Below are 23,155 nucleotides of genomic sequence, written 5' to 3' on the forward strand. Positions count from 1 at the left end.
TACACTACCCCCAATCCCATGTGCTCTAACTTTGCACATCAATCTCTTGTGTGGGACCTTGTCGAACGCCTTCTGAAAGTCCAAATATACCACATCAACTGGTTCTCCCTTATCCACTCTACTGGAAACATCCTCAAAAAATTCCAGAAGATTTGTCAAGCATGATTTCCCTTTCACAAATCCATGCTGACTTGGACCTATCATGTCACCTCTTTCCAAATGCACTGCTATGACATCCTTAATAATTGATTCCATCATTTTACCCACTACCGATGTCAGGCTGACCGGTCTATAATTCCCTGTTTTCTCTCTCCCTCCTTTTTTAAAAAGTGGGGTTACATTGGCTACCCTCCACTCCATAGGAACTGATCCAGAGTCAATGGAATGTTGGAAAATGACTGTCAACGCATCCACTATTTCCAAGGCCACCTCCTTAAGTACTCTGGGATGCAGTCCATCAGGCCCTGGGGATTTATCGGCCTTCAATCCCATCAATTTCCCCAACACAATTTCCCGGCTAATAAGGATTTCCCTCAGTTCCTTCTCCTTACTAGACCCCCCGACCCCTTTTATAACCGGAAGGTTGTTCGTGTCCTCCTTCGTGAATACCGAACCAAAGTACTTGTTCAATTGGTCCGCCATTTCTTTGTTCCCCGTTATGACTTCCCCTGATTCTGACTGCAGAGGACCTACGTTTGTCTTTACTAACCTTTTTCTCTTTACATATCTATAGAAACTTTTGCAATCCGTCTTAATGTTCCCTGCAAGCTTCTTCTCATACTCCATTTTCCCTGCCCTAATCAAACCCTTTGTCCTCCTCTGCTGAGTTCTAAATTTCTCCCAGTCCCCAGGTTCGCTGCTATTTCTGGCCAATTTGTATGCCACTTCCTTGGCTTTAATACTATCCCTGATTTCCCTTGATAGCCACGGTTGAGCCACCTTCCCTTTTTTATTTTTATGCCAGACAGGAATGTACAATTGTTGTAGTTCATCCATGCGGTCTCTAAATGTCTGCCATTGCCCATCCACAGTCAACCCCTTATGTATCATTCGCCAATCCATCCCAGCCAATTCACGCCTCATACCTTCAAAGTTAGCCTTCTTTAAGTTCTGGACCATGGTCTCTGAATTAACTGTTTCATTCTCCATCCCAATGCAGAATTCCACCATATTATGGTCACTCTTCCCCAAGGGGCCTCGCACAACGAGATTGCTAATTAATCCTCTCTCATTACATAACACCCAGAGTAAGTGTGACCTTAGTCTCTTTATTCTGACTCCAGAGTGCTGGCACAACATGGGAGGCCTGCTTATATGCAGTGCTCTCAAGGGATGCTGGGATCCCTTGGGACTCCAACAGATGCGCTCTCTGGTGGCGGTAGAATGCTGGTTACAAGATGTTGCATACATAACATCACTCCCCCCCTCCCCAAAGTCAATAGTACACTTATTTACAAGGTGAGACGATTTGGGGCTTTCCGCTCCCTAGTCGGTCGTCTCGGTACAAACAGAGGTGCAGGTGAGTTGGTTGGGCCTTCACTGGGCTGCTGCGCACCTGGGCTGCTGGAGATGATGAGTTCAGCTTCGTGGTTAATCGTGATGTCGGTTGCCACTTGTATGTGTATCAGAGGGTCGAAGTTGGTGGTGTCCTGTTCAGGTTGCTCGTGGCTGTCTGTGAATCACAGTTTGGTTTGGTCCAAATGCTTTCTGCAAGTTAGTCCATTTGCAAGTTTGACCTCAAACACCGTACTCCCTTCTTTGTCTACGACAGTGCCAGCAAGCCATTTGGGACTATGTCCATAGTTGAGTACAAATACAGGGTCATTGACTTCAATATCGTGTGACAAATTTGCGCAATCATGGTACATGCTTTGTCGATGCCGCCTGCCCTCGACATGATCATGGAGATTAGAGTGGACTAGAGAGAGTCTTGTTTTGAGTGTGCTTTTCATGAGCAGTCCAGCAGGGGGATCCCCGGTGAGCGAGTGGAGTCTTGTGCGGTTGCTGAGCAGAACTCGGGACAGGCGGGTCTGCAGGGAGTCTTCCGACATGCATTTCAAGCTTTGCTTGATGTTTTGGACTGCCCGTTCTGCCTGGCCGTTAGATGCGGACTTGAACGGGGCAGATGTGACGTGCTTGATCCCATTGCAGGTCATGAATTCCTCGAATTCAGCGCTGCTGAAGCACGGCCATTGTCGCTGACAAGGACATCAGGCAGGCCGTGCGTGGCAAACATGGCTCGTAGGCTTCCGATGGTGGCAGTAGACATGCTTACAGACATTATTACACACTCAATCCATTTTGAATAAGCATCCACAACAACCAAAAACATTTTGCCTAGAAACGGGCCAGCGAATCAACGTGGATCCTAGACCACGGTTTGGAGGGCCATGACCACAAACTTAGCGGTGCCTCCCTGGGTGCATTGCTCAGTTGAGAGCCATTGTTGCATTGGCGCACGCAAGACTCCAAATCTGAGTCGATGCCAGGCTACCATACATGGGATCTGGCTGTGCCTGGGTGGGTACTGTGTAGGTTGCGTATAAACTTTACCCTGCCTTTCTTAGGCAAAACCACGCGATTACTCCACAAAAGACAGTCCGCCTGTATGGACATTTCGTCTTTGCGCCGCTGAAACAGCTTGATCTCTTCATGCATCTCCGCTGGGACGCTGGACCAGCTCCCATGGAGGACACAGTTTCTTACAAGGGACAGTAAAAGATCCTGGCTGGTCCAGGTACTGATCTGGCAGGCCGTAACGGGTGATTTTTCGTTTTCAAATGCATCCATCACCAAGAGCAAGTCTGCAGGCTGTGCCATTTCCACCCCAGTGGTGGGCAATGGTAGCCGACTGAGAGCATCAGCGCAGTTTTCTGTGCCTGGCCTGTGGGGAGTTACATAGTTATATGCGAACAGCGTGAGCCCATCTTTGGATGCGAGCAGAGGCATTGGTATTAATACCTTTGCTCTCTGAGAATAGCGATATGAGCGGCTTATGGTCAGTTTCTCCCTTGCGTAGCAATATATGTAGAGGTTCTAGCAAGGTGCTTAACCCAGGTAGGAAATTACCAAAACAATTGAGGAGTCCCAGGAACGACCGCAGCTCCGTCACGTTCTGTGGCCTCGGCGCGTTCTTGATGGCCTCCGTCTTGGCGTCGGTGGGTCTGATGCCGCCTGCCGTGATTCTTCTCCCTAAGAACTCAACCTCTGGCGCCAGGAAAACACACTTCAAGCGTTTCAGCCTGAGTCCCACACGATCTAGCCGGCTTAGAACCTCTTCCAGGTTCTGCAAGTGTTCGATGGTGTCGCGACCCGTGATCAATATATCGTCTAGGAAAACCACAGTACTCGGAACCGACTTTTGCAGACTTTCCATGTTCCTTTGAAAAATAGCCGCGGCCAATCGAATCCCAAACAGGCATCTATTGTAGAAGAACAGACCTTTGTGCGTGTTGATGCAGGTGAGGCCTTTCGAAGATTCCGGCAGCTCCTGCGTCATGTAGGCCGAGGTCAGGTCCAACTTGGTGAATGTTTTCCCTCCTGCCAGCGTTGCAAATAAGTCTTCTGCCTTGGGTAGCGGGTACTGGTCCTGCAGCGAAAAACGGTTAATCGTTACTTTATAGTCCCCACAAATTCTGACCGTGCCATCGCCCTTGAGAACCAGAACAATCGGACTGGCCCACTCGTTGAACTCAACCGGCACGATTATGTCCTCTCATTGCAGCCTGTCTAGCTCGATCTCCATTTTCTCTTGCATCATATATGGCACTGCACGTGCCTTGTGGTGGATGGGTCATGTACCAAGTGGATCTGCACCTTCATCCCAGAGAAATTTCCGATGCCTGGCACAAACAACAATGGGAACTTGCTCAAATCTTGGGCACATGAGGCGTTGTCAACGGACGAAAGCGCTCGAATGTCGTTCCAGTTCCAGCGGATTTTTCCCAGCCAGCTTCTGCCGAACAGTGTGGGGCCATTTCCTGGTATAATCCATGGTGGTAGTTCGTACACTGCTCCATCATAGGAGACTTTTACTGCTGCACTGCCAATTACAGGGATCAGCTCTTTAGTGTAAGTTCTTAGCTTGGTATGAATAGGGCTCAGCTTGGACCTTTGTGCCTTGTTGCACCACAGCCTCTCGAAGGCCTTTTTGCTCATGATAGACTGACTTGCACCTATGTCCAATTCCATGGATACTGGAATTCCGCTCAATTCAACTTTTAACATGATCGGTGGACATTTCGTGGTGAAGGAGTGTACCCCGTACACTTCTGCCTCCTCTAGTTGAGTTTGATCCACCATGGATCGGTGTTCCTCTGCAACGTGGTGGTTTGCAGGGTTTGCAGCTCGTCTGTACATTCCCTGGAGGTGTCCCATTGTTTCACAGCCTTTGCACGCATAGTGTTTGAAGTGGCATTGATGGGCTCGATGATCACCTCTACAGCGCCAACAAGGTGTTAATTGCCTCACATTCACACTTGATGGCAGACTCTGAGTCATCTGAGGTTGTGCAGCTGCAGGCGTGTATGTTCTGCCATATGCATTCCTGCCTGAAAATGATGTTACTTTGTGTACAGTACTTGCCGATGCATCTTTATACTGCAAAATTTGTTTGGTGTTATCGCTGGTGGACATAAATGCCTAGGCTATCGTTATGGCTTTGCTCAGGTTCGGTGTTTCAACAGTCAATAGTTTGCAAAGGATAACCTCATGGCCAATGCCAAGCACAAAATAGTCTCTTAGCATTTGCTCCAGGAATCCACCAAATTCGCAATGTCCTGCAAGGCGCCTTAGTTTGGCAACGTAGCTCACCACTTCCTGACCTTCAGACTGTTGACATGTATAAAATCGATACCTTGCCATCAGAACGCACTCCTTCGGATTTAGGTGCCCCCGGACCAGCGTACACAGTTCTTCATATAATTTGGTTGTTGGTTTCACCGGAGCAAGAAGATTCTTCATGAGGCCATTGGTTGTTGCCCCGCAGATGGTGAGGAGGATCGTCCTTCGTTTGTTAGCGTTCTCATTCCCTTGGCCACGAAGTATTGGTCGAGTCGCTCCACAAAGGCTTCCCAATCATCCCCTTCTGAGAATTTCTCCAGGATACCAACAGTTCTCTGCATTTTCGCATGATGGTTCGTTATCTATTACTCGTCGCCAGTTGTTATGTCTCAAATAAAGCAATATGACTGAGTACTGTAGACTTGAGTAAGTGTGACCTTAGTCTCTTTATTCTGATTCCAGAGTTCTGGCACAGCATGGGAGGCCTGTTTATATGCAGTGCTCCCAAGGGATGCTAGGACCCTTGGGACTCCAACAGATGTGCCCTCTGGTGGTGGTAGAATGCTGGTTACAAGGTGTTGCATACATAACAGGACTCTACGAGGCAATGTGTTGTACTCAAACTGTAGTGACCGTGGTCCTTTATTCCTAACTCTAGAGTGAGGCAGCCGCATGGTGGCTCCCTTTTTATACAGCCCCTGCCACACCAAGGCAGGACAGGAAACCCCGGTCTCCACCAGTTGCACCCTCTAGTAGTGCCAGCATGTATATACACAGTATAAACCTTATTGATAGTACTTCAGGTGAACAAGTCTTCATGTTATGCAACTGTATAGTGACTACACAGAGAGTATATCTATAGTCTGCATATCTAACATCACTCTGTCCCAAGTTCTTTGTGCCAATTATCTTTGCACTGGCTTAGCTCTCCCCAGACTTAAGTGCCAATAGCCTTTGCATCTTGGCTGTGCTTTGACTTGGCTCTTCCCTTTTAACCCCCAAGTTCTTTTGCCACAACATTGGGTAGTGGTTACCAGTTTGGATGGTTCGATGATACAGTGGAGGTTCCAGAGGGTTTTGGGTGTGATCCATGTGTGTGTCCATTTACCCTCCTCCTTCCCCCACGGCCCCCCCCCCCCACCCCCCACAGCGAGATCATGCAGCTGGCCCGTTACATAAACTTACAGGATCAGACACAGTGTAAGTACAAAGAACGGAAGAAAGCAAATTTTTTTTTTACAGTTTGTATCGTGATACTTTGATTCAGTGACTTACATTCGTTACGTTTTACGGTCGTGCGCCAGGATTGGGTAGATTGTATAATTAGTTCAGTCATGGTCAGTACTGAGGTAGCTGTACAGGTATGCGAGGACACTAGTTCCAGAGCAACCGGACAGGGTCCTAGTCGTCTGATGGAGGTGCTGCGCCCCCTGCTAGCGGGGTAGGCTTGGTTCACTCACCTTGCCAGGACTCAGGGCCTTTGCCGTTGCTTCGTGGTGGGCAGAGCCACAGATGTATGTGGCCTCCCTGTCCTCCTTTGAAGGCTGCAGAATCTTCTGCCTGCTCTCTAACGGTGCTGGGAACCTGGCTGTTCCAGGTCCCGTTTGGGGAACTCGTTGGTTCTGACCTTTCGCTTCCGGACATGGCCGAGATAGCGACTGGGTCTGGGGGCTGCGCCATCTCTACCCGGGTGGTGGACTATGGCGGCCGACTGCGTGTATTGGCGCCTGTCATGTATCTCACATTACTGTATATAACTCTATATTACCATGCTATACATGACTGTAACTGGATATGACCTGTAACAATAAGCATACCTTACCACCAGGGGTGCACTTGCAGGAGACACTCCATACCTGTCCCACTGTGGTATATAAAGGGAGGTCTCAGGCAAGTGCAGCACTGGAGAGCTGGAATTAAAGATGCAGGTTCTGTGTGACCTTGACTTCAGCATGTGTCTCGTGTAAGTCAGTACATTAGAGTCAGGACTTAACAGCGCCGTTATCGTTTCCAGGTCCGTGGCGAATAGTACCATCGGGTGCCTGCAGCGTGGGATAGACCTGGGACAGGGTATCAGGATCAGTGCCTTCGGATCAGTGCCTTCCTGAGGTCGCTGGCCCATAACTTGTGGGGACACCTGGGGCAGAGCATCTTTACCCTCCCAAATTCGCTCGCTTGCTACTCTTGGGGACACTCTGTTCCCGACATCTCGCAACATTTTGTTCTTTACATTCTTAATCGGTTCGTTACATTGATTGCCATGCATACAATGTCTCTTTAAGTTCAGTTGGTTGTAGGTCTCCTTTAAGAGAACCCTGCCACGCCATGCTGCTCCTCGCTGCAGCAGGAACGCCATCTTGCCTCTGTCCTCGAGGTTGACTGCCTTGATCCTTCTCTCCCGCGATTCTGCCACAAAAGCTGGAAGAAGTGCCTGTGATTTCGATCTTCCTCCCCAGGTGTCCTGCCACTGGAGCCGAGAAGGTACTTTTAGGTCGTTCCGGTCAGATCATTGCACGCAGTCAGGTGCTGCGCTGGTCTATTCTCTGGTGCCTGGCCCAAGTGAAGGCGAGGTTTTGCTCTGCCTCTGAGCACGGGGGACATCGATTGCTGGAGTGAAGAGGTCTTCCCATTTCCACTGGATCTTTCCCATCCACTTTCTTCTGAGTAGCGTTGGACCATCAACTGCAACAATCCACAGAGGTAACTTGTGCACCATGCCATTATGGATTACACTTGTATCCACACTACCAAGGACTGGGATCAGCTCCTTGGTGTAGGTGCGCAACTTTACCTGTACTGGAACCAGCTCGGGTCGTTTTTCATTCCATAGCCTCTTGAAGGCATCCTGGCTCATCACTGACTGGCTCGCTCCTGTGTCCACTTCCATGAAGACTGGAATGCCGTTTATCTCGACTTCCATCTTCACTGGAGGACAATTGGTGGTGCAGGTATACATTCCATACACTTCTTCTTGGGGCTGAGCTGCCTCTCTGGCCAAATCATCATACACCCCGCTGGATTCAAAGTCATCTATCGACTCCTCTGCTAGACGGTGAGTCGTATTTATTTTACATATACACTGGAGGTGGCCCTTCGTGTTACAGGCTTTGCATATGTACTCAGCAAACTGATACTGGTGTGCCCTATGGTTTCCTCCGCAACGCCAACAGTGCTACTCGATTAGCACCCCTCGGCAGACTCTGAGTTCTGGAACCTTGAGATCTGTGCTGTCTGCCCTGTGCAGAGCCACATTCTACAGTCTTGCCTGTGAAAGGCATCATTCTGTGTACAGTACTTTCTGGATTTGAGTCCACAGGCTGAATAATTTGCTTGGTGCTGCAGGTCGAGGTCATGAACGCCTGACTGATGCTGATGGATTTCTGCAGGTTGACTGTGGTGTTGGCAGATAATAGCTTGTGAAGGGTCCCTCGTGGCCAATTCCTATCACGAAAATGTCTCGCAATGCTTCATTGAGGTGCGTGCCAAAATCACACGGTGCCGCAAGTCTCCTGAGGTCGGCTGCATATTTTGCAATCTCCTGGCCCTCAGGTTTGCGGTGAGTGTAGAATCTGTGCCTTGCCGTGAGGATGCTCTCTTTTGGTTTAAGTTGGTTGCGAATTAGTTCAGTCAGCTCATCGTATGTCTTACCCTTGGCCTTCGTGGGTGCCAGCAAGTCCCTGACGAGGCGGTAGACCTCGGGCCCACAACTGGTCAGCAGTATAGCCTTGCGCTTCTCTGCCAACGTTTCCGTCTCCCCTGCCATGTCGTTTGCCACAAAATATAGCTCGAGTCTTTCCGTGAAGGCATCCCAATCATCACCCTCTGTGAAGTCTTTTAGTGTGCCAAAGGTAGCCATAATATCGCGTGAAAGTCCTTATTCTCGTCACCAGTTATTATGTTTGTATTGTACCTATGAATGACTCCACGAGGCAATGTGTTGTACTCAAACTGTAGTGACCTTGGTCCTTTATTCCTAACTCCAGAGTGAGGCAGTCGCATGGTGGCTCCCCTTTTATACAGCCCCTGCCACCAGGGCAGGACAGGAAACCCCGGGCTCCACCAGTTGCACTTTCTAGTGGTGCCAGCATGTGTATATACACAGTGTAAACCTTATTGATAGTACTTCAGGGCAACAAGTCTCCATCTTATGCAACTACACAGAGAGTATTTCTATAGTCTGCATATATAACAGTAACATAGTGGTTAAATTACAGTTTAATCCAGTGGTTTGGACTAATAATCTAGAGACGTGAGTTCAAATCCCACCACGGCAGCTGTGGAAATTAAATTCAGTTAATTAAGTAACTCTGGAATAAAAAACTAGTATTAGTAATGGTGACCATGAAACTACCGGATCGTTGTAAAATCCCATCTGGTTCACTAATGTCCTTTAGGGAAGGAAATCTGCCATCCTTACCCGGTCTGGCCTACATGTGACTCCAGACCCACAGCAATGTGGTTGACTCTTAACTGCTCTCTGAAATGGCCTAACAAGCCACTCAGTAGTAACAAACCGCTACAAGAAACAATAATAAGAATAATACCAGCACCCAGCACCAGCTTTGGATATGACAACAGCACACTCAGTCCAGTCAACCCTGTAAAGTCCTCCACCCTGTAAAGCAACAGCCTGACATAGTCATATCTTTCAGTCAATTTCCCAGACTCCTCATCACCATCCCTGGGTATGTCCCACAGACCAGTTAAGCAACAGCCTGACATAGTCATACTCACAAAATCATACCTTTCAGCCAATGTCCTAGACACCTCATCACCATTCCTGGGTATGTCCTGTCCCACCGGCAGGACAGACCCACCCGAGGTGGCAGCATAGTGGTATACAGTCAGGAAGGAGTGGCCCTGGGAGTCCTCAACATTGACTCTGGACCCCATGAAGTCTCACGGCTTCAGGTCAAGCATGGGCAAGGAAACCTCCTGCTGATTACCACCTACTGCCCTCTCTCAGCTGATGAATCAGTACTCCTCCATGTTGGACACCACTTGGAGGAAGCACTGAGGGTAGCAAGGGCACAGACTTCGATGTCCTATATCAAGAGCGGCTCGGTAGCACCACAATTGACCGAGCTGGCTGAGTCATGAAGGACATAGCTGCCAGACTGGGCCTGCAGCAGGTGGTGAAAGAACCAACACGAGGGAAAAACCTACTTGACCTCGTCCTCACCAATCTACCTGTCGCAGATGCATGTGTCCATGACAGTATTGGTAGCAGTGACCACCGCACAGCCATTGTGGGCAGCAGGCGCAAGGGAGCACCAGCACCTGCAAGTTCCCCTCCAAGTTATACACCATCCTGACTTGGAAATATATCGCCATTCCTTCATCCCTCCCTAACTGCACAGTGGGAGTACATTCACCATAATGACTGCAGCGGTTCAAGAAGGGGGCTCACCACCACCTTCTCAATGATAATAAGGGATGGGCGACGTCCACATCCCAGGAATTTTTTTTTAAAAACTAGTCTTTGCGACAGCCATTAGTTTCTTTACCCCAAACAGTATTCTGAAATATTTATTTCTTAACATTTACTCTTTTTCTGAGCCATTACAGTAGGACTTGGCTTTGCACCCATGACTCCCCACACATTAAGTTTCTGATTTTGGCCATGCTTTCCAGGAACCACAGAATGGAAGCCAGATCAGAGAAAGTCAAAGGTCAGGCCATTCTCACCATGGTCTAATGGTAGGCAGAGGCCTGGCAGCCAGTTAGCTGCTTACCTTCTAGGTTGGAAGTGGAGTGTGGGACTGGAAGAATTACAGAGAGTAGATATAAGATTTGTTTCCTCATGGGGGTTATAAAATTGTTGGATTATTTTAGATGCAGACCTGTGAAATTCCAGCTGCAAAAGTACGAGTGAGTTCACCAATACCTTTATTAATATACATTTCAATATGGGCCATCTACATCTACTAGCTCTTACTGTTTCAATCCATAGTTGACCATGTTATTACAAGACCCCCATAAGGGTCCAATTTCTGGTTTAATCCGGATAATATTTTATTAAATGAAAACATTTTAAAAAGATTTTACAATAAAAATGAAACCTCATCCAATACCCCTTTGCTAAACTTCCAGAATGATAGTACCTCATAACATGAAAGTCTGTAGACTGCTGTACATCAGCACTGGTTTAAAATGGTGTAATTTTGTACATTTTAAGAGAAAATTGCAATGTAAAAATGTTAGCTTTTACAGGGGAAAGATAAAGCAACCATTTTTTAACATCACTGCAGGCCTCATTATGGGGAGGGGCGGGGAGGGCTTGGATCTGCAGCAAAGTATTTTGGATTTGCACTCTATTTTTAGTATTATATTTCAGTACGGTTGAATTGCTCTTAGACTAGATGTAGACATGGAGTACTGGCATAATTTCTGAAATGAGTTGCAGACCTGTTTTATGCTAGGACCTACTTGGCATAGGAAAGAATACATGATTAACACATTTCAGAGCCAACCAATCGTGCAGTGGGGATTTCAAACAGGTGTTATTTGCATATGCAAAGGTTTTAATGCCTATTTCAGGCCAATTTTTTTTTCCCTTTCCCAATATGGCAGACGACGCACTTCTGGCCGGTAATAAAAACCGTTGATGGATGCTGCAATTATATCAACTAACTATGCAATTATAACTAAGATGAACTGAGATTTTTTTCTTCTAAATGTTTGACAGCCCTAGATGAAATAGTCAAGCAATGGGCAGCTGCCCATTCTTTAGCTATTACAAATGATGCATCAGTAATACCATTTGTCAGCCTTCTGTGCCTTCAAAGTTCCAGATATTCTACTTTTATTGTTAGTCGTTGCTTAGTCAGAGCAGAGTAACTGTTCCAAATGAAAAGCTCTAAAGACAGTCAAAGTTCTGAATCCTTCAGTAGGTATCAACCTTAGCACAATTGTAAGAACATTTTCCTCTGAGTTAAAAGACCACGAGACTAGAATTTGCAGTGGTTCACTGCCCGGTTTCTCGGCGGTATTGGCCGTTTTGGGCGAGTACCGGGTCGGCGAAAAATTCCCCAGCTGAGGCACGCTGGCGGTTTTGATGTCCCGCTGGGGAGCGGACCGCCGGCACTGTCTACAGATCGATCTGGCACGCTATTTGGCTCAGCGGGGACCCGTGGGTAAGTATTAAAAAAAACGGCCTTGAGGATCAGCGGAGCTGGAAGGTCTGCAAGAGAAAGGTAAGTGATTGTTTTTTTTATTATTTATTTTCAAAATCTTTTGGGGTGATTTAATTTAAAAGTGTCTTGGGAATGTTTTTTGGATTTTTTTAGTTAGGATTTTTGAAAAATTATTTTTATTCTTTTTTAGGTGTTAGGCCCAACCCGCAGCCTCGGGGTAAATTTAATAAATTTTTTAAATGTTTCGCCCATTTTCTTTAGGCACCGACCAATCTACCCTAAATTGCATTTTTTCGCCCAGATTGGGGGTTCAAGGCCCATATTTTTTGTTGGGCGGGTTTTAAAAAAAAATTTTCAGGAAGTTTTCGCCGGCGATAATCTTCCCAGCCTTAGCAGTTTTTTGGGCGGCAATCGGGCACTGGCGGGCTTTGGGGAAATTCTAACTGCAAAAGTTTAAGTCCCACTTGAAAGACTGAAGCACATAATTAGGCTGACACTACAGTGCAAAACTGAGTGAATGCTGCAATGTCAGAGGTACCGTTTTTCAGTTGAGACATTAAGCCGAGGTGAGTCATTAAAAGATCCCATGGCACTATTCAAAGAATAGCTGGGGAATTCTGCCAGTGTCCTCGCCAACATTTATTCCTCAACCAACATCAATAAAGACAGATTATCTGGCCTTAATGAACACAAAAAAAAGAATCTTCCCTATGCATGCCAACAAAACTTCTCGGAAAACATAGAAACAGAAAATAGGTGCAGGAGTAGGCCATTCGGTCCTTCAAGCCTACACCGCCATTCAATATGATCATGGCTGATCATGCAACTTCAGTACCCCCTGATCCCCTTAGCCGTAAGGGCCACATCTAACTCCCTCTTGAATATATCCAACAAACTGGACTCAACAACTTTCTATGGTAAAGAATTCCACAGGTTCACCACTCTCTGGTAACGGACAAGAAGTGTCTGGGCAGGGTAGGACAGATAGACTAAGCACTGATATATTTGATTGCCCTATTTCTGTTTGTTAATATGGATGGTAGTTAGAGGCATGCCTTATCTGTGAACGAAAACTGGGCCCCATTTCCAACAGCTGTGAGGCTTACTGTAAATTCAATATATGAGGCAGTATATTCTCAAGAAATTATTATAAATTTACATTCAGAACCCTGAGAGAGGCCCAAGAATCCATTCATTTTGCCCAGCAGCATTCCATAAAATGTTAAATATAGCTGATTTTACGAACTTCGGCGGGTCCGTGGCAGGCAACGTCGGTGGTGCATCCTGACTCCGCTACTGTCTCCATTCCGGCCTCTGAAATGACTGTCTGTGGATTGGGCTTGCTAAGCCCACCCAGCGGGTTTGCTGGCCAATTAGAGGACGCGGGTCTGATGACTTCACTTGATGACGTGTCATCAGCTGGTTATCTTAAAGGGACTGGACTTTCTTTCTTTTGACATTTGTGATGTCAATGTTCTGCAGCTTCAAACACGGACAATCACTGCGCAGAGGTACAGGGCTGCACCCAGGCTCTCCCATGACTTCTTCCATATTCTTATGGAGGGAGTCACAGCACAAAGCCTCTTCCCTTCCCATGGGCGGAAAAGACCTCCTCAGGAGATGGTTGCACATTGCAGAGGAGGGCACAAGCAGGGATGTGGTCAGGAGGATCTGGGTGCAGTGTCACAAACGTTTCAATGATCTCAGTAGATCACAAAACATTAGGACAAAGCCTTACTCAACCTCATCACATCCCCATCACTCTGCCTTCCCTATCCTACCCCTACACATTCTTACTCACACCAACTTAGCTTGCACCTCCACCCATCTCTCTCTATCTACATTATCACATCACCATCTCAGTAGCCACCCACACACTCACCCTCATCTTAGTGCAATCATACCAGCTAACAACACACAAGGGGCCCAAGTTCTGGACGCCCGTTTTTCGCGCCACAAAGTGCGCCTAAAAAAAACTTCCAGATTCTCCGGCTCCCTGCTGGTCCTCTGGCCCTTGGCGCGGCGCAGCACAAGCTGCAGGGGGCGGAGCTAGGTACCTGCGCTGAAAACAGTGCCGGGGCCTCTGCACATGCGCGCTACAGTGGGCGCGCATGTGCAGTAGCTCCAGGCGCCCAAAACTGTGTGGGAGGAGCCCGAAGCATGCAGCCCCTAGCCCTGGCTGAATGGCCTCACTGGGGTTGCGTGTATAAGGCTGCCTCCCACGCCCAGCTTCTGCTTCCTCCGGACCGGACCCGGCCCGACTTGACTCCCGCTCCCAACCCCCGCTTCCCCCACCGGACCGCCCCCCGACCCCAACCTCCGCTTCCCCCGCTCCCGACCTTCCCCCCCCTCCCCGACCGACCTCCGCTCCCGACCGATCTCCCCTCTCCCCCCCCCGACCGATCTCCGCCCCCCCCCCCCCCCGCACGACCGATCTCCGCCCCCGATCCACGCTCCCGACCCCCCCGGATCCGACGCCACCTACCTGTCAATCCGGTAAGTCTAAGCTCGAAGTCTTGGGCCCGGCCGGGCCGGGCCCGTTCCGCCTCCCTCTCCTTTCTTTCTCTCTCTCTCTCTCTCTCTCTCTCTCTCTCTCTCTTGCCCCCTTCTCTCTCCCCTTCCACTCCCTCCCTTCTCTTCCCCCCTCCCCTCCCTCCCTCCCTTCTCTCACCACCCCTCCCTTCACTCGCCCCCCCCTCCCTCCCTTCTCACCCCCTCCCTCCCTTGTCACCCCCACCCCCCTCTCCCCCACTCCACCACCCCTCCTCCCCTCCCCTCCCCCTCCCCATCCTCCCCCTCCCCTCCACCCCTCGCTGTCAGAAACACAGACACTGACAGACAGAGAGTGAGAGACACACACAGACAGACAGAGAGATAGAGACACTGACAGAGACACACTGGGGGGGGGCATCCCAGCACGCTGTTGGAGGGCTCCCGGATCTGCAGTCGGTAAGTAGAAAATGTTTTATTTATTGATTTTTTTAAAAATTATTTCTTAGTAATTTTTTTTGATTTTATTGGTTGATTTATTGATGTTTTTATCATTTATTATTGATGATGGCTCTTTATTTGTAAAACTGAAGTGTTTAATGTTTGTAAACTTCCCTTTAAACACCCCCCCCCCATTCCCTACGCCTGATTTGTAACCTACGCCTGATTTTCTAAAGTGTAGACAAGGTTTTTTCGAGCGTACAAAAATCTTCACTTACTCCATTCTAAGTTAGTTTGGAGTAAGTTTTCACTGCCGAAACTTTGAAAACAGGCGTAAGTGGCCGGACACGCCCCATTTTGAAAAAAAAATTCTGTTCCAAAGTGAAACTGTTCTAACTGACTAGAACTGGAGCAAACTAAATGCCGAGAATTTGAATTTCTAAGATGCTCCGTTCTACACCAGTTGCTCCAAAAAATCAGGAGCAACTGAGGCTGAAACTTGGGCCCAAGAGTCGGCACTTGGGTGTTTTATGCAATGTTCATATAAAGTTTCTGTTAATGTGGTGTCAAACATTGAAACCTTCATTTTCAACACTTTGCGTTCTTGGTCAGATTTGTGAGCACCTTTTGGAAGTGGCTTAATGAATTGCAGTGAATGATGAGACATAATGGTATCCCCTCGCCGCCCCGCCCCCCCCCCCCCATCCCCGGCAATGGTGATGAGTGTGAAAGGAATGACTTGGGCATTGTTGGGATGCTTTATGGTGTTGGTGTTGGATGGTGTCAATCGTACATCATGTGGCAGCCAGGGTGTGCAGCGGGTGTAAATCTGGCCATGGTGAGGCCATCCCTGGCCTCCCGAGCAGCAATGCGGTCGGGTGCTGATGCCCTCTGTCCTATGCAGCATCAGTTGATTGTGGAGAAGGTTGGTGGTGTTGTTGATGCTGCTGGTGTGCCTGCTGCTGCTGGTGTTGGGGCTGATCGTGGTGGGATTCTGAGGACCAAGTTGAGAGAGTATAAAACACACCCATGCTGATGGAATAGCTGTCAGGTGAAGTGGAGATGACAGAAATGATCTGTCAATGGTGAGAAGGTAATGAGGTCAGACTGGATGGAGATTTGTGTAAAGATTTGCAGAATGGTGAATCTATTGTGGAAATGCAATGAGGAAGAGCTTGTGGCTGAGGGAAGATATCTCTGTAAGGTGGGAGCTTTTATTGTACATTTGAAGCTGTCAACACAACAACTGATTCAATGGCCACTGAACTCCCTCCCCAGTTTGACTGACACGGTCCATGACCAGCGTGGATCCCATGGGTGAGCTGTCAAATGCAGAAGATGAGCTGAAATTGATTCTTAAGTGGCTCTAAACCAGCCACTAATGACCTGAATTGGGTCCCCGCTACGAACCCACCACTACGTGTTGGGTCTGCTCAACGCTGACACACCCGACAACGGGAAAAGGTGCAAGGTGATGGGTTGACAGCGGGTTATGACCCGCTGGGGGAAAAAAACACTTTCCCACCTAATCTGCCACTGATCGCACCCACTGACCCCACGCAAAATCCAACCCAATGTCACCAACGTTAAGCATTTGGCCCAGTTTCAGTTCTGTTAGGATCCGTTGGTTAGAAAAATCGATTACCATTTAGATTAGTCCATCACACCAACACATCTACATAGGGTAGCTGAGTTATTCAAAATCTGCCTGAAGAAAATATCCCATGAGATAGGAAAATAGGGCTAATGGAAGTAAAACAGATTAAAAACATAATATACCTGGTAATACTCTTGAGATTGTTTCCTAAATTCATCCGAATCATGCTGTGCCACAGCAACCACGATCTCACAGTTCCCGACTAGTCGCTTCATGGTGTTCACAAACTGCATCGGACTGTTTCGGAGAGCATCACCCCTATTAGATCATAACAAGCTATTAACTTCACAACAGTGTGACAAAAAAAATCATTGTGCCCATCATCAAACTTGAGTCAGTCAGTAAAAGGTTAACAATTTTGTTAAAATGACGATCACAGGAATTTCATCCAAACATAGTGGCCCAGATTTTGAGTTAATAATAAATAAATGAAAAATAACTTGTGGAGTCATTTCTATCCAAATGAGTAGCTAATCCAAGACTTCTAAAGTTCCCTTTTCAGTTCTAAACTTATATGAAAGTGTTATCATTTAAAGACAACAGAACACTCAGTGGATGTAATAGAAAGAGGTGATGACTTATTTCATCAGTGAGCCAGATTTTTTTTTAATTCATTCATGGGATGTGTGCGTCACAGGCAAAGCCAGCATTTATTGCCCATCCCTAATTAGAAACATAGAAACATAGAAAATAGGTGCAGGAGTAGGCCATTCAGCCCTTCGAGCTTGCACCACCATTCAATATGATCATGACTGATCATTTTTGCAACTTTAGTACCCCATTCCTGCTTTCTCTCCATGCCCTTTGATCCCTTTAGCCATAAGGGCCACATCTAACTCCCTTTTGAATATATCTAACAAACTGGCCTCATCAACTTTCTGTGGTAGAGAATTCCACAGGTTTACAATTCTCTGAGTGAAGAAGCTTCTCCTCTTCTCGGTCCTAAATGGCTTATCCTTAGACTGTGATCCCTGGTTCTAGACTTCCACAACATCAGAAACATTCTTCCTGCATCTAACCTGTCCAATCCCGTCAGAATTTTATATGTTTCTATGAGATCCCCTGTCATCCTTCTAAACTCCAGTGAATAAAGGCCTAGTCGACCCAGTCTTTCTTCATATGTCAGTCCTACCATCCCGGGAATCAGTCTGGTGAACCTTCGCTGCACTACCTCAATAGCAAGAATGTCCTTCCTCAGATTAGGAGACCAACACTGTACATAATATTCAAGGTGTGGCCTCACCAAGGCCCTGTACAACTGCAGTAAGACCTCCCTGCTCCAATACTCAAATCCTCTCGCTATGAAGGCCAACATGCCATTTACCTTCTTCACCGCCTGCTGTACCTGCATGCCAACTTTCAATGACTGATGTACCATGACACCCAGGTCTTGTTGCACCTCCCCTTTTCCTAATCTGTCACAATTCAGATAATCTTCTGCCTTCCTGCTTTTGCCACCAAAGTGGATAACCTCACATTTATCTACATTATACTGCATCTGCCATGCATTTGCCCACTCACCTAACCTGTCCAAGTCACTCTGCAGTCTCTTAGCATCCTCTTCACAGCTCACACTGCCACCCAGCTTAGTATCATCTACAAACTTGGAGATATTATATTCAATGCCTTAAATCATTAATGTATATTGTATATAGCTGGGGCCCCAGCACTGAACCTCGTGGTACCCACTAGTCACTGCCTGCCATTCTGAAAAGGACCCGCTTATTCCTACTCTTTGCTTCCTGTCTGCCAACCAGTTCTCTATCCACGTCAATATATAACCCCCAATACCATGTGTTTTAATTTTGCACACTAATCTCTTGTGTGGGACCTTGTCAAAAGCCTTTTGAAAGTCCAAATACACCACATCCACTGGTTCTCCCTTGTCCACTCTACTACTTACATCCTCAAAAAATTCTAGAAAATTTGTCAAGCATGATTTCCCTTTCATAAATCCATGCTGACTTGCTTTCCAAATGCACTGCTTTTACATCTTTAATAATTGATTCTAACACTTTCCCTACTACCGATGTCAGGCTAACCTGTCCATAATTCCCTGTTTTCTCTCTCCTTCCTTTTTTAAAAAGTAGGGTTACATTAGCTACCCTCCAATCCATAGGAACTGATCCAGAGTCTATAGAATGTTGGAACATGACCACCAATGCATCCACTATTTCTAGGGCCACTTCCTTAAGTACTCTATGATGCAGACTATCAGGCCCTGGGGATTTATCGGCCTTCAGTCCCATCAATTTCCCTAACACAATTTCCTGACTAATAAGGATTTCCTTCAATTCCTCCTTCTCGCTAGACCCTCGGTCCCCTATTATTTCCTTAGTGAAGACAGACCAAAGTATTTGTTCAATTGGTCTGCCATTTCTTTGTTCCTTGAGAAGGTGGTGGTGAGCTGCCTTATACAACAGGGTGGCTTGCTAGGCCATTTCAGAGGGCAGTTAAGAGTGAACCACATTGCTGTGGGTCTGGAGCCACATATAGGCCGGACCAGCTTCACAGAAGATTTCCTTCTCTAAAAGACATGCATAAACCAGATGGGTTTTTACAATCATTTGGTAGTTTCATGGTCACCATTACTGATATTTGTTTTGTATTCTAGATTTATTGAATTAACTGAATTTAAATTCCCCAGCTGCCATGGTGGGATTTGAACTCATGTCTCTGGATCATTAGTCCAGGTCTCTGTATTTCTAGGCAAAACCATTATGCTACCATACCCCATTCCAGTGCACTCACTTCAAAGTGTGATTTATCACAAACTGTCAAAATTTTAGCGCTAAAAACAAACTGAACAGGATATCCCCTATCTCCAAGAACCTCTGTGCTGAAGTGGAATGAAGAAACTTCAGCTGTTCAGGAAGATAATTGTGAACATGCCTACTGCACAAAATAGTCAGGGTTATGCATGAATAATGGAGTAATTGAACTTTGCACCATTGGCTTTAAATAGCATGTACAGGGAATTTAGTTGCAAAAATATAATCTAGTCATTTGTAAATGTAATCATGGTCACTGGCAGTGAACATACTCAGTCATCTGAAGAGGATCATTGACGTAGGTGTGGACAATTGGACAGAGGTCATAAATCCCACTGAGAAATAAAACACCTGTGGAAAAATAAAACATGTTTCTGTATTATGCCATCAGTCAAAGACCTAAGAGAACTTGAATACTTGAATGATGCAGTCATTCGCTAAAACCCGGGCAATATTCTCTTTGAAACATCAATATTTTTCAAGCGTTCAAAACTCTTGGTCAATCGCCTAAACAATGAAAACTTGAGTATAGCGTGAGTCACACGTTAAATGTGCCTATATCACAAAAGTTCATCCATTGCACATTTTCTGATTACTCCAGTAACCACTATCTGTTAAGTTAACCACAATGATTTACTCAAATATAAACTTACCTCATTCGGCCCAGTGGAAATTTTCACCATCATTAAAATGTCTGTGCACTTCAATCTTTTGTTCAACTTCTACTCAATGATGAATAAAAAATATAGAATATCACACTAAAATGTCAATACTGTACCAAGTGTCTTTCATAGTGTCAATTTGAAATGCTTGTTACATTTCACAATTTTTACATAATTCTCATTATTAGGATAACATAAAGGAAAGTTTACTGTGTATCTGGCTATTTACTTGACCTGAGAACACTTGATGCTGACATTGGATGCCCAAAATAGAAATGTATTCCATTCCCAGCACTGACATGAAAAAAGCACAAGTGATTTTTATTCAGGGACGTGAGGAAGAAATTTGCTGGAGCTTTATTATGTTCCCAGGCAGGGTGACAAGATGAGAGTTCAGTTCCCTAGAAACCCTTCTCATACTGTAACTAAAATGATTGAAAGCAAAAATATGTGCACGAAATAGAAGGAGCTCAACACCTTCCTGCCATTACCTTTAATATCAGGAGTGACACCATACTCTGCCCAATCTGTACAAAGCACCATGGCTCCTAAATGGGCACCAGCAGAATGTCCACAGAGATAAACACCACTGAAAGACATGCAAAAGGAAAGGAGTATAAATCTTTTGCAAGTTTTCTCCAAACAGAAAACAATTCTGCAGTTACCCCCTCTCCCCACACCTTCCCATGAAGAAAACTTTATTCAGAAAAGCATATGAAACTGCAGTTTATGTCAGCCTCTCTGCCAACAATTCAGTGTAAAGCTCTGCAGGAAATGCTCTGCTTTGCCATCCTGGTTGATTCTGACTTCAACATTGAATTGTACTCGAGAGTTTTTTTTTGTGGGAAATATCTAAACAGTTATTTTAGTTCCTTAACATTCTGAACATATTTTAATGGGAAGTGAAGCATGGGCTTGATCCCTCTTGCCCAATCATTTTAATAGAAAACAAATGTCTGGAATTGGCCAACTTTGCTTCAGCAGAAATAGTTACCTATAGCTACTCCAGGATTCCACTGCATGGTTCATAATGAAAAACCCTAATGGGGGAGCTGACATTTTCTTAAATTCACTTATCAAAACCAGCAAATAGTGAGTGAATAAGAAACACTAATGTTCGCTATCACAGTGAGTAGTTGAGGCAAATAGGATAGATGCATTCAAGAGGGAGCTAGATAAATACACAAGGGAGAAAGGGATAAAAGGATATATTGATGGGGTTAGATGAAGAGGGGTCAGAGAAGGTTCATGTGGAGCATAAACACCAGCATAGACCTGTGGGCCGAATGGTCAGTTTCTGTGCTGTAAATAATTTGTAATACTTTCATTCTGTATATGATAGAGGTCAGTTTTAATACAAGGGATCGCAGGACAGTGTGGTTGACTTTAAAGAATCTATTCCAATATTAACCTTTTCAAAATGAACACGTAAACTGAGGGGTGACCTCTATCAGGTCACCCCTCAGTCTTCTCTTTTCTAGAGAGAAGAGCCCCAGCCTGTTCAATCTTTCCTGATAGTTATAACCTCTCAGTTCTGGTATCATTCCACTACGTCTTTATTGCACCTTCTCCAGTGCCTCTATATCCTTTATATAACATGGAGACCAGAACTGTTCACAGTACTCCAAGTGTGACCGAACCAAAGTTCTATACAAGTTTAGCATAACTTCTCTGTTTTTCAATTCTATCCCTTTAGAAAAGAATTTGTTTGCTTTTTTTGTTGGCCTTATTAATCTGCATTGCTACTTTTAGTAATCTGTGTATCCCTCTGTTCCTCTACCCCATTTAAACACCTATTTTCCAAGGAGTATATGGCCTCCTTATTCTTCCTACCAACATTTATTCACACTTACTCATACTTATTCATACTTATTCATATTTATTCATACTTCACACTTATATATTGAAGTTCATTTGCCAATTATATGCTAATTCTGAAAGATTTTTTATGTCTTCCTGTATTTTGTCGCAGTCCTCCTCTGTTTTAACCACCCGCCCAATTTGGTGTCAGGCACAAATTTTTAAAATGTACTTCAAATTCCGGAGTGCAAATCATTTATGTAAATGGTGAAGAAAGTGGTCCCGCTTCCCATCATTTGCCAATCTGAATAACTATCTTTAACCCCTGTTTTCTGTTTTGTAGTCATGAAGTTCTGAAATAACATTTCGTCAGATCTTACCTCAAAGTAGAATATTGCTGCACAATGAAGGCTACACTACGTCGCACCTGAGACACAATTAAATCCATATTACCTGAAAATACAACAAAACAAAGCTTAAAAAATGTAATTTGGAACTACAGTTTTGTGTAGTACCTGTAACAGTAGACTTCAAACTGGTGTAAGAGCATTTTATTATTTAAAGCACAATTATAACATTCAAGGAGCAGGTAAAATAATGTATGGAACCTAGAAACAGTTTCTCAATCTAACGAAAGCAGTTGATATCTTTAAAAAAAAACAGAGCTTTAACAACGCTATTAACATATCTGTCTTAAAGCAGTTCTCTAAGCTTCTTACAAGGCTGGTATTTCAATCAATTCTTCGAGCACCAATCCAAGTTAGCTTTTCGGCATGCATTTAAACTCTGACCTAATCTTCTAAAATGGCTTCTGCTACCTTAATTACACAGTCACCTCTAGCGTGGCCTAAGGTTCTGTTGTCTATCTGTAAAGCATGCACTCCCATGTTCCGCCACCAGGGAGCGCATCCCCTGAAGTCCCACGAGATCCCAGCATCCCTTGGGAGCACTGTATGTAAGCCTGTTCCTCACTCTGGAGTGTCTTAATAAACACTGAGGTCACTGTTACTTTAACCTCCCTGTGTGCAGTCTCATCTGTGTTGGGAACACAATAACTGGCGACGAATATACGAATCCAACGCAAAGATGCAGCAAACTGTGGGCATCCTGGAGAAGTTCTCGGAGGGTGAGGACTGGGAAGCCTATGTCGAACGGCTAGACCAGTACTTTGTAGCCAACGAGCTGGACGGAGAAGGAAACACTGCAAAAAGGAGAGGGGTCCTCCTCACAGTCTGCGGGGCACCGACCTACAGCCTCATGAAAAATGTTCTGGCTCTGATAAAACCCACAGATAAGTCGTATGAGGAGCTGTGTACACTGGTTCGGGAGCATCTTAACCCGAGGGAGAGCGTGCTGGTGGCGAGGTATCGGTTCTACACGTGCCAGCGATCTGAAGGTCAGGAAGTGGCGAGCTAC

The 23,155-nt window shown here is 45.9% G+C and overlaps 2 protein-coding genes across 13 annotated transcripts in view; one reads left to right on the forward strand and one right to left on the reverse strand.

Annotated features, from left to right (window-relative positions):
- Positions 1–23,155, forward strand: part of tk1 (thymidine kinase 1, soluble) — a 115,777-nt gene that overhangs the window by 35,419 nt on the left and 57,203 nt on the right. For 3 of the 8 annotated variants that reach the window (XM_070857790.1, XM_070857795.1, XM_070857793.1), the window contains exon 1: positions 7,489–7,834. The exons of 1 other annotated variant lie outside the window; for it this stretch is intronic. The gene's annotated coding sequence lies outside the window, so the exon portion shown is untranslated. Of the gene's footprint in view, positions 1–7,092; positions 7,264–7,488; positions 7,835–23,155 lie in introns of those variants that run through there. 4 more of the 8 variants (XM_070857791.1, XM_070857792.1, XM_070857796.1 and 1 more) reach the window with 3 other exon arrangements.
- The window catches only part of afmid (arylformamidase), an 80,037-nt gene that overhangs the window by 20,272 nt on the left and 36,610 nt on the right, over positions 1–23,155 (reverse strand). For all 5 annotated transcript variants that reach the window (XM_070857785.1, XM_070857786.1, XM_070857787.1 and 2 more), the window contains 4 exons: positions 22,120–22,192; positions 20,431–20,528; positions 19,550–19,628; positions 16,629–16,764 (listed from right to left, as the gene is read on the reverse strand). In XM_070857785.1, the coding sequence (XP_070713886.1) occupies positions 16,629–16,764; positions 19,550–19,628; positions 20,431–20,528; positions 22,120–22,192 (386 nt within the window). The remainder of the gene's footprint in view (positions 1–16,628; positions 16,765–19,549; positions 19,629–20,430; positions 20,529–22,119; positions 22,193–23,155) is intronic.

This window comes from Pristiophorus japonicus, chromosome 16 (genome assembly GCF_044704955.1).
Source record: "Pristiophorus japonicus isolate sPriJap1 chromosome 16, sPriJap1.hap1, whole genome shotgun sequence".
NCBI classification, from domain to species: domain Eukaryota; kingdom Metazoa; phylum Chordata; class Chondrichthyes; family Pristiophoridae; genus Pristiophorus; species Pristiophorus japonicus.